We start from the raw sequence: 12639 nt of genomic DNA on the forward strand, positions 1-12639 counted from the left end.
CATACCCTGTAGGGGAAGATTCCTTCTGGTCTGGGAGTCAGGAGCCTGGGCCTGGCTGTGTGACCTTGAGCAGAGGCCTTCGCTTCTCTGGCCTGTCTTTCCATCTGCACGGTGGGAATGGAAGGGGGCTGGACCCTATTTCTCAGGCAGCCTTTCCCATTGGCCTCCCCTCACTCCCCCTGGACCCCTCCCCATCTCCTTTGGTTGCTTTGGATGTGAGGCCTCTGTGGCTGCCCCGCCTTGTCCCTGGTCCCCCGCACCGCCTGCTGTCCTGCTCTCTTCCTCGCTCTTTCTGCCTCTCTCTCTCACCACCCCCATCTCTGCCTCTTCTTTCCTGTTGAGCTCTCGCTTTCTCCTCTCTTCTCTGTGTCTCTGGACCCCCGCTCCAGCCAGACCTGGTTCACATTCAGATGGCTGCAAAGGTACTTCGCCCCCTCCCCACTCCCACCCAGGCCCAGGGGACCCGACCGTGCAGGGAGCTCCTCTGTCCCCGTCCCCATCTCCTCCTCACGGGGCAGTTAGTGTAGAAGTGCCCTGGGCATTGGGGCTCTGCCGCCTCAGCCCCTCTGACATGACTCTGTGTGACTCTGGGCAAGTCCCAGCTCCCTCTGGCCTCAGTTTCCCCCGTATGTGGGTAGGCTACAGGAGGAAACCCGTCGTTTTCAGCCAAGGAGCCCCTTAGGTATGACCGGTGATATGTGACAAAGGCAAGCATTGCTCTAGTTTGCAGGGTTAGTGCCTGGATGGTCACCAAGCCCCCAAAGGGGGCCACCCCCTACCTCCAGCCTGGCCTCACCAGCTTCCAAATCTCAGGGCTTTGGGATGGCTTTGATGATCTGACCTGACATCTATCTTAGGCAGGAATCATCTCTCCTGGTACAACTTGCTTGCTCCCCAGAGACAGGGAGCTCCCTCCCTCGTTCCCAAGACAGCTCTTGGCATCTTGAGATGGCTTTGTCTCTATGAAGGGAAGCAGATTACTCCCTATTCCAGAACTCTGCCCCTGTGAATTTGGGCCTCAGGCTGACCAAGGTCAGTCCTGTCACAGTCCTGGACAAAGTGTGTCTGAGTCAGCTTGGGCCAAGAGGCATCTGGGCCGGGGAGAGAGAAGTCCAGGCCGGCTTGGCCTGGCAGCACGGAAACTCAGGCTGGTCCCATGGCTGCCGGTGCCTCACTTGGCCTTGGGGACCCCAGCACAGCACCTGTGAAGACTGCAGCCTTGGGGCCCACCACTGATGGCTCCTTCTCTTTTGCTCCTTCCCTCTCCCCCTCCTTAGAGAGGGTGACTGGTGGCTGGCCCACTCACTCAGCACAGGACAGACGGGCTACATCCCCAGCAACTATGTGGCGCCCTCTGACTCTATCCAGGCCGAAGAGTGAGTATGGACTCTGGCTTCCTGCCTGCCAGGAGCTGGTTGGGTGCTTCTCTCCTGGGCTGGAGTGGGTGGTCTGGCTGCCAACGGCCCTGGCCGCATCCTAGAGAGAGGCACTATGGGTGGCCGGAAGCCTGGCTCACTGACCCCACCCTCCTTCCTCCTGTCCCAGGTGGTACTTTGGCAAGATCACCAGACGGGAGTCAGAGAGGTTACTGCTCAATGCGGAAAACCCAAGAGGGACCTTCCTAGTGCGAGAAAGCGAGACCACGAAAGGTAGGACCACTCCCGCTGGCCAACGGGAACTGTCTTTTGTGCGTTGTTTGAGCTGCGTATCATAGAGCGAATAGGAGTTTGGTACCCGGTGTCGGGTGGGAAGGGCCCTCTAGGTGGAGGAAGTGGTAAGATCAAAGGCAGGGAGGTACATCTGAGGACAGCTGAGTTATCTGGGGTGGCCAGAGGTGCAGCAGAAGATTTCACCTAGCCTCTCTGGCCTCAGGTTCCTCGGATGAGGTATGGGCACAGGCTGTCAGGAGGCCCGAGGGTCACACAGTAAAAGACTTGTTCCCAGGGTGGGTGCTAATGAAGTAGGCCCCTCTTCTCCGTCTCCAGGGGCTTCTAGAGATGCCCTTCCCCAGCAGTCCAGGCCCCTGGGCCTCTTCTGTCCATCCCCCAGCCAGAGAACACAGATCACCCCTTTTCTCTCTAGCCCCTCTGCCAGTGGGTGGCAGGCAACCCATCACCATGGAAACGAAGCTGGGCCACGTCCCGTGGGCCTGGGGCTCAGCGAGAGATGGGAAGCAGAGCATCTGTGTCATGTGTGTGCATTTATGAGCAGTTGTGTGGCCGGGCACGCCATGCGTGGGTCTAGGCATGTGTGTGCATGTGGGGGTGCAATTGTCTGGGTCCTCCTGGGTGGGAGTGGGTAGTTGTAGGATTGTCTTTGTGCCTGGGGGGCCTGGGCCGTGTGTCCCTGTGTGAGCAGGAGGCCACCTGGCATGGGCATGCCTGCATGTGCGCACATGTGGTCAGGGCTGGCTTCAGACTCAGGCCGCTGGCATCTACATGTATGTGGCCTGGGCCATCTGTTAGTCATGGTTGCCTATTGCAGGCTTTAGAGACCTGGTTACAGTCCTCTGTGCCTGACTTGCTGGGTGACCTGAGGCCAGCGGCTTTCCCTCTCTGGGTCTCCTTTTCCCCTTCGTGACACTGGAGATTGTAATCCCCACCTGAGGACTATCCAGAGAGCCCATGGGCTGTGGGGGCTGGGGTTCTAGCATGATGGCTCCTACCTTCTGAAAAGGGCTTTCTCTGGCTGTTGGAGCCTCTACCCCCGGCCTCTCTTGGGCTCAGGTTAACAAAGGCTCCTAGCCAGGCCTGCTAGGCAGGAGGAAACTTTTCCAGCCAAAAACTTTTCCAAGCTTAAAAGAGGCAGGGAGGAGGCCACCAGGGCTGGCCCATCTTTGCCTTGTCAGCCTGTAGGCCACACCCAGCACGTGGCCCCCTGCCCATGACTGCTGCAACCTTAGCCAGCCATCCGCTCCTGCCTGATCGTGGAGTCTTCAGGAAGGTGTGGGGCATAGAGAGTGCCCTTGTGAGAGAGGAAGCAGTTAAGCCAGGGACACACAGCCACGAGACCATTCCTGGCTCCTAGCAAACATTCGCTGAGCACCTACTATGTGCCAGGCCCTCTTATATGTGGTCTCCAATCTTCCCAGCATCTCTGGGAGTAGCCCCATTGTGCAGAGGACGAAACTGAGGCCCAGAGACTGGCCCAAGCGACTTACTTGTCCGGGTCACACAGTTGGGATATACACTCAGGCCTGGGAGATCTTGCCCCGGCTGAGGGTGCCTGGGGAGGTTCTCTGATCAGGTGTTCCTTTGCTCACTTGGCCCTGCCTTGGTGGCTGCCTGAGGGCTGGGTGCTCAGAAACAGGGCGGACTGGACCTGTCTGTGCCCCGGGCTGGGGCTGCGCCTGCGCCTCTGGCCTCCCTGTCTACCTGTGTTGGGCAGGCACAGAACTGCACTTAGCGCTGTGGCCTGGGGGCGGGGTGTGCTGGGCGAGGGGGTCATGGCTCCTCTCTGACCCTGCCTTGCAGGCGCCTACTGCCTCTCCGTGTCCGATTTCGACAACGCCAAGGGCCTCAATGTGAAGCATTACAAGATCCGCAAGCTGGACAGCGGTGGCTTCTACATCACCTCCCGCACCCAGTTCAACAGTCTGCAGCAGCTGGTGGCCTACTACTCCAGTGAGGGCGGGGCAGAGTGGGCGCTGGGCCTGGGGCTCAGCCCTCCTCCGGGGACCCTTTGGAGGGGGATTTGGGGCCAACAAGGGCTGGGGCTTCTGTTATCCTGAGAGTGTGGGGTCTTGCTCCCCTCCCTCCTTCTTCCTCCTGCCCCTCCTTCCTTTCTTCTCTCTCCCTTCCCCCTCTCCTCTCCCTCCCCCTCTTTTTCCTCCTCTTTCCTCCCCATCCCCTCCCCCCACCATGCCCACCCTCCTCTTTCTCCTTCTCCGCAGCTGGCTGGGGAGGAGGGCTGCCTGGAGGGGAGCAGGGAAGGGAGGGGGCTTAGGCCGGTGTCATTTGTTTCTGCAGCCCTAGGACCGGTCTGAACCGGTTACTGGGAGAGGAGGGGGCGGCTAGACCAACTGCAGCAGAGGGAGAGAGAGCAGCAGGGCAGGCGGAGGGAGCGAGGGCTCCCGGTACACACCGGGGCTCAGGTTGTGGGTGTGGGTGTGTGTGCATTATCCGGACACTTCAGGGCTTCCCCTGGGGCAATGGGGTCTGTGTGTACTCGTGTGGGCGGGTCTCTGTGGGTGCCTGTGTGCGTGTGGCCGTGGCCGTGGCCGTGGCGTCTGTGTGCAGGTGCGGCCTAGCGTGAGAGTGCCAGCAACTCCCCATCCTGTGCCACCTCCTTCTCTGTCAGCTGGGCCCCCCGACACCCTCTACCATCTGCCACCCCTCTGTCCCCTTGGCCACCATCGTAGGGTTCATTCTGAACACTGCTCCCCCACATTAAAACCCTCCAGAGATTACCTTGGAATCTCAGGATAAAGATCCCCACGTGGCCTCCGAGGCCTTGGCTGCTGTAAACCTTGCCGGCCTCCCTGCCTTACCCGGGGCCCCCTTTCCCCGTTCATTCCCCAGCAGCCCCTCTGGCCTTTCAGTTCCTACAACCCAGAGGCTTGTTCCTCTCTCAGGGCCCTTTGCCCCTGCAAAGTGGTCTCAGTCCACCACTCACTCCCCTGCAGATCCAAGCTCAGGCACCACTTCCTCTGAGAAGCCTTCCAAGACTCCACCCAGCCCACCTACTGTTGCACATACTGCTCTCCTCTGTCATGCTCGTGGTCCTGGGAGGTGATTAGGGGAAGTTGGGCTCCCCCTGCGCTGTGAGCTCCCTGAGGGCAGGATTCCACTGGACTTGTCCCGCACTGCATCCTTGGGACTCACCTGGGTGGCTGCCCTTTCAGGTCCGGATGAACGTATGAATGAATAACTCAGCGAGCAGATGCGCGAGTCAGTGTGGGCCTGTGTGGGATGAGGCTGTGTAACACACAGGTGTGGATGCCTGGCCTCGAGGGCATCCCGTGTGTCCCTTGTGCATGCCACGTGTATGTCTACACACACACACCGTGGGACAGGGAGGCCCCAGGACAGACACCCTGCTGAACTCTACCTCCCCGCCTCTGTCCTCAGAACATGCCGACGGCCTCTGCCACCGCCTCACCACCGTGTGCCCCACGTCCAAGCCACAGACTCAGGGCCTGGCCAAAGACGCCTGGGAGATCCCCCGGGAGTCCCTGCGGCTGGAGGTCAAGCTGGGCCAGGGCTGTTTCGGAGAGGTGTGGATGGGTAAGGCCTCACCCCCGCCCCCTCAGAGGGAATCACCGTCCCTTTTGGGGCTTTGGTGTCCGCACTCGAGAGCCGGGCAGATGTCCATCCCCTGGTACAGCTCCAGGCCCCATTGCCCTCCCCCTCCCACACCCTTTACCTCCGCGAGTCACAGTCACCTCTGCTGAACAGTGGGCTCTGTTTTCAGTGTGGAGCCCCCCTCAGCACCACACACCTCTATAGACCCTGGCATCGTTCGGCCAAGGGCTGCTCAGGGCTGGGCATCCTGATTCCCCGAAGACCCACCGCGCAGTCTGGGACAGGTGGCTCGGCTCGGAGCCTCAGTCTTCCTCGGGGTGCAAGGAGGGTGGGGAAGATAGGAACCACCTGTGGGGTGTGAGAGACTGCTGGCCCGGCATGCGTCCACGCATTAGTGCTTCGCCGTGGGAAGAGAAGCCTCAACTCGCACAGGGGGTGCTTGGCAGTGCAGTCTGGCATGTTCTGGGCCTGTTAACAGTCTCCCGTCTGACCCTGGAGTAAAGGCAAAACTGTCCTTGCAAACAAACACTGAGCAGCCCTGAAAAAAACCCAGGCCGCCTTCTGCTGACGCGGAGGAATCAGGGCGGTTGGCGTGAGGCAGGCATGACAGTTGTGAGCTGGTGGCTTCTGCAGGGGACTCGCCGCGTGCCGTCGTGTAAGCCGAGTGTTCACCTGGCATCAGCGTCTCCACTCTCCTCCCTTCAGGGGAGAGCAGAGAGGCTTCCTGGGTGGAAGGCCCTGCAGGCACCAAGGCCTGGAGGCTGGAGGTCAGGCCAAGTCAGGAAAGGTGTTGGGCTGGGGACAGGGGCGAGGGATGAGAAGCCAGTTCCTAAGCACAGCCACAAAAGGAGCACACGAGCAAAGCCTGGAGAAATCCCTGGCATCAGCTGCTCTGGTGGCTGCAGAACTCATTCCTGGCTTGGGTGTGTGGTAACAAGCAGCGGCTGCCCCGGGTAGACTCATGGAGTGTCAGGTACGGGTCCCCAGACCTGGGCCGCGAGGGCCTCGGGAAAAGGCCTGGCCCCAGCCCTCAGATGGGGGCCCAGGGACTGGGAGGAATGGACCTAGGGCCACTCAGCAAAGGCCCTTGGGTCCAGCTGGGACAAGAACCCGGATTAAACACACTGGTCTAGAGGACAGCTTCCCCAAGGCCTCACGGTTTGAAAACCAGACAATAATAAAATGACAGCGGCAGCTAAGTGAGCCCTCATAGTGGGCTTGGCCCAGCACCTCAGATCTCATTTAATTCTATAGGTGGGGACACTGAGGCTCAGAAAGGGGCTGGACCTTGGCGGGGCTTGTCATATGGCTGGGGAGGCCAGAGCTGAAACTGGTACCCGGGCAGGCAGATCCTGGGTCCCAGTGGTACAGGAATAGGGGGCCTTCACTGAGGCAGCCTTTACCCCTACCCATACAGGAACCTGGAACGGAACCACCAGGGTGGCCATCAAAACCCTGAAGCCAGGCACGATGTCTCCAGAGGCCTTTCTGCAGGAGGCCCAGGTCATGAAGAAACTAAGGCACGAGAAATTGGTGCAGCTGTATGCCGTGGTGTCTGAGGAGCCCATCTACATTGTCACGGAGTACATGAGCAAGGGTGAGGCCTGAGCGACCGGCACAGAGATGTGTGACAGTCCCTTGCTAGGCAGGAGGGGACACACTTCACTTCCCCCCAGATGTAGGGTGTATATTTTATTTTATTTTATTATTTTATTTTATTTTATTATTTTTTAATTTTTTTTAATGCGTATTTATTTTTGAGAGAGAGAGTAAGCACATGAGCAGGGAAAGGGCAGAGCGAGAGGGAGACACAGAATCCGAAGCAGGCTCCAGGCTCTGAGCTGTCAGCACAGAGCCCGACGCGGGGCTCGAACTCACGAACTGTGAGATCACGACCTGAGCCGAAGTCGGGTGCTCAACTGACTGAGCCACCCAGGCACCCCTTATTTTTTTTATTTTTTAGAGAGAGTGTGAGCTGGGGAAAGAGGCAGAGGGGGAGAGAGAGAGAGAGAGAGAGAGAGAGAATCTTAGGCTCCATGCTCAGCATGGAGCTCGATCCCACGACCCTGGGATCATGACCTGAGCTGAAATCAAGAGTCTGATGCTCAACTGACTGAGCCCCCCATGCGACCCCTAGAGTGTACATCTTATTTTTATTTAAATAATTTTCTTTTAACGTTTATTTTTTGAGAGAGACCGAGTGTGAGCGGGGGAGGGGCAGAGAAAGAGGGAGACACAGAATCCGAAACAGGCTCGAGGCTCCTAGCTGTCAACACAGAGCCTGACGCGGGGCTCAAACCCATGACCATGAGATAGTGACCTGAGCCGAAGTCGATCGCTTAACCGACTGAGCCACCCAGGCGTCCCTAGAGTGTACATTTTTAAAAGGTGGAATGGCATAGAACCAACTTGTCGTGTCAATGGAAAGTCAAACCAAAGGTGGCCTTTCTCATTTTGTTTTTAATAATTTTCCACAGGGGTGCCTGGGTGGCTCAGTCGGTTAAGCGTCCGACTTCAGCTCAGGTCACGATCTCGCGGTCCGTGAGTTCGAGCCCCGCGTCGGGCTCTGGGCTGATGGCTCAGAGCCTGGAGCCTGCTTCCGATTCTGTGTCTCCCTCTCTCTCTGCCCCTCCCCCGTTCATGCTCTGTCTCTCTCTGTCCCCAAAATAAATAAACGTTAAAAAAAAATTAAAAAAAAAATAATTTCCCACAATGCATCTTGGCTCCCCAGTTTGCTGGATTTCTAAAACCATTTGCCATTATGTGGCTGAAAGAAAAGTCCCCCAACCCTCCAAGCGGAGCCGCTTCTAGGTCAAGCCCCTGGCTTGACCTTTACCTAATTTTTAAATTAATTAAATGTTTCAAAATTCCGCTTTTGGGAGGTATAATTTACCAACGATAAAATACACCATGCTAAGTGTCCAGTTCTGTGAGTTTTAACAAATGGACATGGTGTACCCCTTACCACACTCAAGATGCAGGAGATCTCCGTCACCCCGGAAAGCTCCCTTATTTTCCTTTGCAGACGGTACCCTCCAGCCCTAAACCCAGGCAATAACTGATATGCCTTCTGTCATCATAGCTCTGTTTTTTCTAGAGGTTCACATATTTTATCTTCTACATCCAAGCGTCTCCCTTATCACCCGTGTCACTAGTTTGTTCCTTTTTTTATTGCCGGGTAGTGGTAGTGCGGTACAGGGATGGGCCACGGCTTCTGTTCTCCTGGAGGTGGACATTTGGCTGTTTCCCGTCCTGCTTCGCCTTCTGAGTGACAAATGCTGCGTGAGGCTTTGTTCAGAGATGGGTTCGCGTGAAATCCGCTGTGCCGCTTGAAGCAGGGCTGGCCGGCCCAGGTGGGCAGGGTGTGTGGGGATCTCTGCTTCCTGGCTCAGGGAAGACAGGGCTGCTTTCTCTCTGTCCAGGGAGTTTGCTGGACTTTCTCAAGGGGGAGACAGGCAAGTACCTGCGGCTGCCACAGCTGGTGGACATGGCTGCTCAGGTGAGTCAGCCCCGCCCACCTCCCACGGCCTTGGCCCTAGAGCACTCAGACCCACTTAGCTCAGCCCCCTCCAGGCAGCCTGCCTTGACTGCCGCCCACACTCTCTGATCTCACCACATTTACTACGGAGACCACTTATACGTGCTGTGAGTGGTGGCTCTGGGCAGAGCTTGAAAGAACCCTTAGCTGGGCGTCAGGAGTCAGTGATGCCTGTGGGGCCTCACACCTCAGTTTTCTTCTCTGTAAAGGTTGTTCAGTCACTCAACAAACCTGCGTTGGTACTTGCTTGCTGTGGGTGGTGCTCGACAATCATTTCCTCACTAATCCTTATCACAATCAGGGGAGGTAGGGATGGCCCTTATTCCATTTGACACATGAGAAAATTGAGGTTCGGAGGGGACTCGGGACAGCAGGCAGGACCTGGCACTCATCTGTATCTGTGGGGCACCTGGGGCCTGCCTCTTCATCGTCACCCTGCTTCCTGGGCGGTCTTGTCTTGTGTTTCCCCTTTGCCCTCGCCCTTTGTCCCGCGTTCCCTCTTCCCGCTGAACTCTGGTCCTGCTTTTGTGCCAACGGTGTTTGCTGTAAGCTGACTTCGCTTGCCTGAGGGCTGGCAAGGGCAGGGCATTTGGCTCCCCACCCTGGGCACGTGACTCGTGACCTGGAAGGGGGCACGGGGTGGTCCCTGAGCCGGGTTCCCTGGGTTCTGCCTGCAGATCGCCTCGGGCATGGCCTACGTGGAGCGGATGAACTACGTGCACCGGGACCTCCGTGCTGCCAACATTCTGGTTGGAGAGAACCTCGTGTGCAAAGTGGCCGACTTTGGGCTGGCTCGGCTCATCGAAGACAATGAATACACCGCCCGGCAAGGTGGGCAGGGCCTGGGTCGGTGCCAGAGGGCCCTCTGCAGGCACCGTCATGACGTTCTGCTGAGCCTCCCCTGAACTCTCTCCCTCCCACAGGTGCCAAATTCCCCATCAAGTGGACGGCTCCAGAAGCGGCCCTGTACGGCCGGTTCACCATCAAGTCAGATGTGTGGTCCTTTGGGATCCTGCTGACGGAGCTCACAACAAAGGGACGGGTGCCCTACCCTGGTAAGAGGGCTCCTCGTGGCCCATCTTTGTTCCCTGAACCCCTCTGCTCTGGTGACCTGGGGCAAGCCATACCCCTTCCCAGGCCTCAGTTTCCTCATCTGTAGAACAAAGAGGTTGAGCATCTGATCTTAGAATCTCTCTGGTCAGGGCTCTCAGCCCCTGGGAGGCGACCTACCCATGGTCACAGCCGCTCTGTCCTAGGCTGGAGGCACTCTCGGTTATCCTCCTCACATCTTCCCCCCGCCCCACTTTCCTCACCTGAGCCAGCCTCCTCATACCTCCTTCTACCCACAGGGATGGTCAACCGTGAGGTGCTGGACCAGGTGGAGCGGGGCTACCGGATGCCCTGCCCGCCTGAGTGTCCCGAGTCCCTGCATGACCTCATGTGCCAGTGCTGGCGGAAGGAACCGGAAGAGCGGCCCACCTTCGAGTACCTGCAGGCCTTCCTAGAGGACTACTTCACGTCCACCGAGCCCCAGTACCAGCCTGGAGAGAACCTATAGGGAGCACACTACAGGGCCAGACTGGCCTCTTGGCTTGGATCCTGGGCTGGGTGGCCCCTGATGGAGGGTCTTGCCTCCCTCTGCCTGCCCGCATCGATCCCCTCTGTGGGGCTGAATTGCCAGTGATGAGGCCCCTCCCTCTTTTGTGGCATGGAAGGGCTTGGGGCCTGGGGCAGCCTTGAGGACAGGGTTTAAGGCTGGCACAGTGACTGCGTCCCGGCACCTGCTCCAGCCATATGCGTCCTCCCTGCCTTCCCTCCTGGAGCTCTGTGTATCTCAGCAGGAGGAGCCGGGAAGAAGGACGGGCTGAGGGCACCCTTTGTCAGCCTCAGTCTGCTCCTCACGTTGACTCCTTAACACTTCCACGTCACCCCACGTCTGCCTCCAGAGCTGGCCGAAGAGCCTTTCCAAAGAGGAGTGATGGGCGCCTGGCCCTCGGCCTGCCCGCCACCCTGACCTTTGCCGTCCATTTCTGAAACACCTGTTGGTGGAAGCTGCTGGGTCCAGACCCCTCTGCCGTGGCTCCCAGGCTGGGCAGCTGAGGCTGAGCTTGACTTGATGATGGTGGGTGGGGTGGGCACCCCCCTCCGATCCTGTTCTTAGACCCAAGGGACCCTTCGAGATCACCAGTTCCATGCCCTCGTAGCACCCGTGGGGAAACAGTCCAGAGAGGGGATGTGACTTGCCCACGACCACAGAACAGTTCAGGGTTGAGGTGGGTTTGGAACCCGGTGCTCCCTCTGTCTTCCTCAGGAACCAACAAGATTGTCCTTGGAGGCACCATGGACAGACTGGGGCAGCCCAGGGGACCAGGGGCCTGAGGCTGAGTTAGAGATAACAGAGCCTTGCTGCCGCTGCCTGACTGGCAGGACTGTTGGTGGAGGGAGGGAGTGGAGACGGGCGTAGGGCGCAGCTGAATGAGGGGTGACCATGCCAGTGTCGGGGAGTAGATGTCGATCAGAGTGGGAGTGTTTTTTTCATCCTTGGAGCTAGCCAGCCATGAAAGAGAGTGAGCTCCCAGGCTCCGGAGGCAATCAAACCGAAGTACAAGATCCACGTGGTTGGGTGGTCCTGGCCTCAGGAGGGAACCCCAGGTTCTCCTTCCCCCGTTTGTCCTGTGTCATTTCAATGCCTGGCCCCTGCTCCCCTCCCCCAGTTAGCACCCCTTAACCCATGAGTAGGAGAGGAGTTCCTATGCTGGGGGGTGGTGGGTGTCGAGTTCAAGTGTCCACTGCCGTGCACCAGGCCTGGCTTTGTGACCTCGGGTGGCCCCCTCCTTCCTGTCTGGGCTGCAGCGTCTGCCTCCATGTGTGGCCGTGGCCTCTGCGACTTCTCTGTTCCAGACCCCGTGGCCTGGCGTAACCTTGGTGAGCCCAGCCTGGGGCGTTGGGAGACTCTGGCCCTCGCTCTAATGTTTGGCCTTAGGGTATGTGGCGACTCCTCCCTGGGCCTCAGGCACCCCATCTTAAAAGGGGTGGCCGACAGTTTGTGGGCATCTTGCCAGGGCCCCTGTGTGTGTGTGTGTGTGTGTGTGTGATGTGTGTGCACGTGTGTGTCCATATTTAACGTGTAAAAATGCTCCCCCGCTCTGTTCCCCAGACATGTTGTACATTTCACTCACAGCCCCCCATGACAGCAATAACATTCCCGCTGCCAGGGGCTCTCGAGCCAGCCGGGCCCTGCCAGCGGGAAAGGAGGCCAAGCGGTGCCTGCCTATGAAATTTCAACTTTTCCTTTCATACATGTTTATTACGCAAGTCTGCCGTCCGTCCCGGTCAAATCTGGGCTTGCTTACCCCGGCGCACTCTCAAGTCCCCTTACGGCTGCCTGGGGCCCTTTGTATGAGGTGTCCTAATACTGTTCTGTTTTTTTTTTTTGTTTTTTTTTTTTTTAAAATAAACAGTGTTTTGTAGATTTCAGATGACTATGCAGAGGCCTAGGGGACCCCCGGCTCTGGGCAGGGCCTGGGGGTCCCGAATTCCACGGCCCAGGCTTGGGGGGAGGGGGGATCCAGAATTGGTTGTAAATACTTTGCATATTGTCTGATTAAACACAAACAGACCTCAAAGTGTGGCCTGTGGTTTACTGGGCATCCACTGTGTGCTGGAGAATGAGAGGGGTGAACTGTGAGGGCAGACTGTAGTCAGAGGGGCCTTTATTCGGGCCGCACTGGTGGCCAGCGGGCTTCAGGCCAGGGGGAGACATGATCAGATTGGAGACAGCCACTTGGGCATGTGGCCGTGTGTGCGCCAGCACCTCTGTTCGGGGACTGGGCACATCTGTCAGGAGTTCTGCTTGTG

At 58.2% G+C, this 12639-nt stretch overlaps 1 protein-coding gene across 6 annotated transcripts in view; it reads left to right on the forward strand.

Annotated features, from left to right (window-relative positions):
- Positions 1-12407, forward strand: part of SRC (SRC proto-oncogene, non-receptor tyrosine kinase) — a 56906-nt gene extending 44499 nt beyond the window's left edge. For 4 of the 6 annotated variants that reach the window (XM_086702164.1, XM_086702166.1, XM_086702163.1 and 1 more), the window contains 10 exons: positions 390-422; positions 1278-1376; positions 1546-1649; positions 3474-3623; positions 5070-5225; positions 6661-6840; positions 8666-8742; positions 9459-9612; positions 9705-9836; positions 10131-12407. In XM_086702164.1, the coding sequence (XP_086558290.1) occupies positions 390-422; positions 1278-1376; positions 1546-1649; positions 3474-3623; positions 5070-5225; positions 6661-6840; positions 8666-8742; positions 9459-9612; positions 9705-9836; positions 10131-10339 (1294 nt within the window). In that variant the 3' untranslated portion in view covers positions 10340-12407. The remainder of the gene's footprint in view (positions 1-389; positions 423-1277; positions 1377-1545; positions 1650-3473; positions 3624-5069; positions 5226-6660; positions 6841-8665; positions 8743-9458; positions 9613-9704; positions 9837-10130) is intronic. The other 2 variants (XM_086702167.1, XM_025932381.2) reach the window with 1 other exon arrangement.
- The last annotated feature ends 232 nt before the right edge of the window (positions 12408-12639 follow it).

This window comes from Puma concolor, chromosome A3 (assembly GCF_028749965.1).
Source record: "Puma concolor isolate L17-30 chromosome A3, mPumCon1.1.hap2, whole genome shotgun sequence".
NCBI lineage: Eukaryota > Metazoa > Chordata > Mammalia > Carnivora > Felidae > Puma > Puma concolor.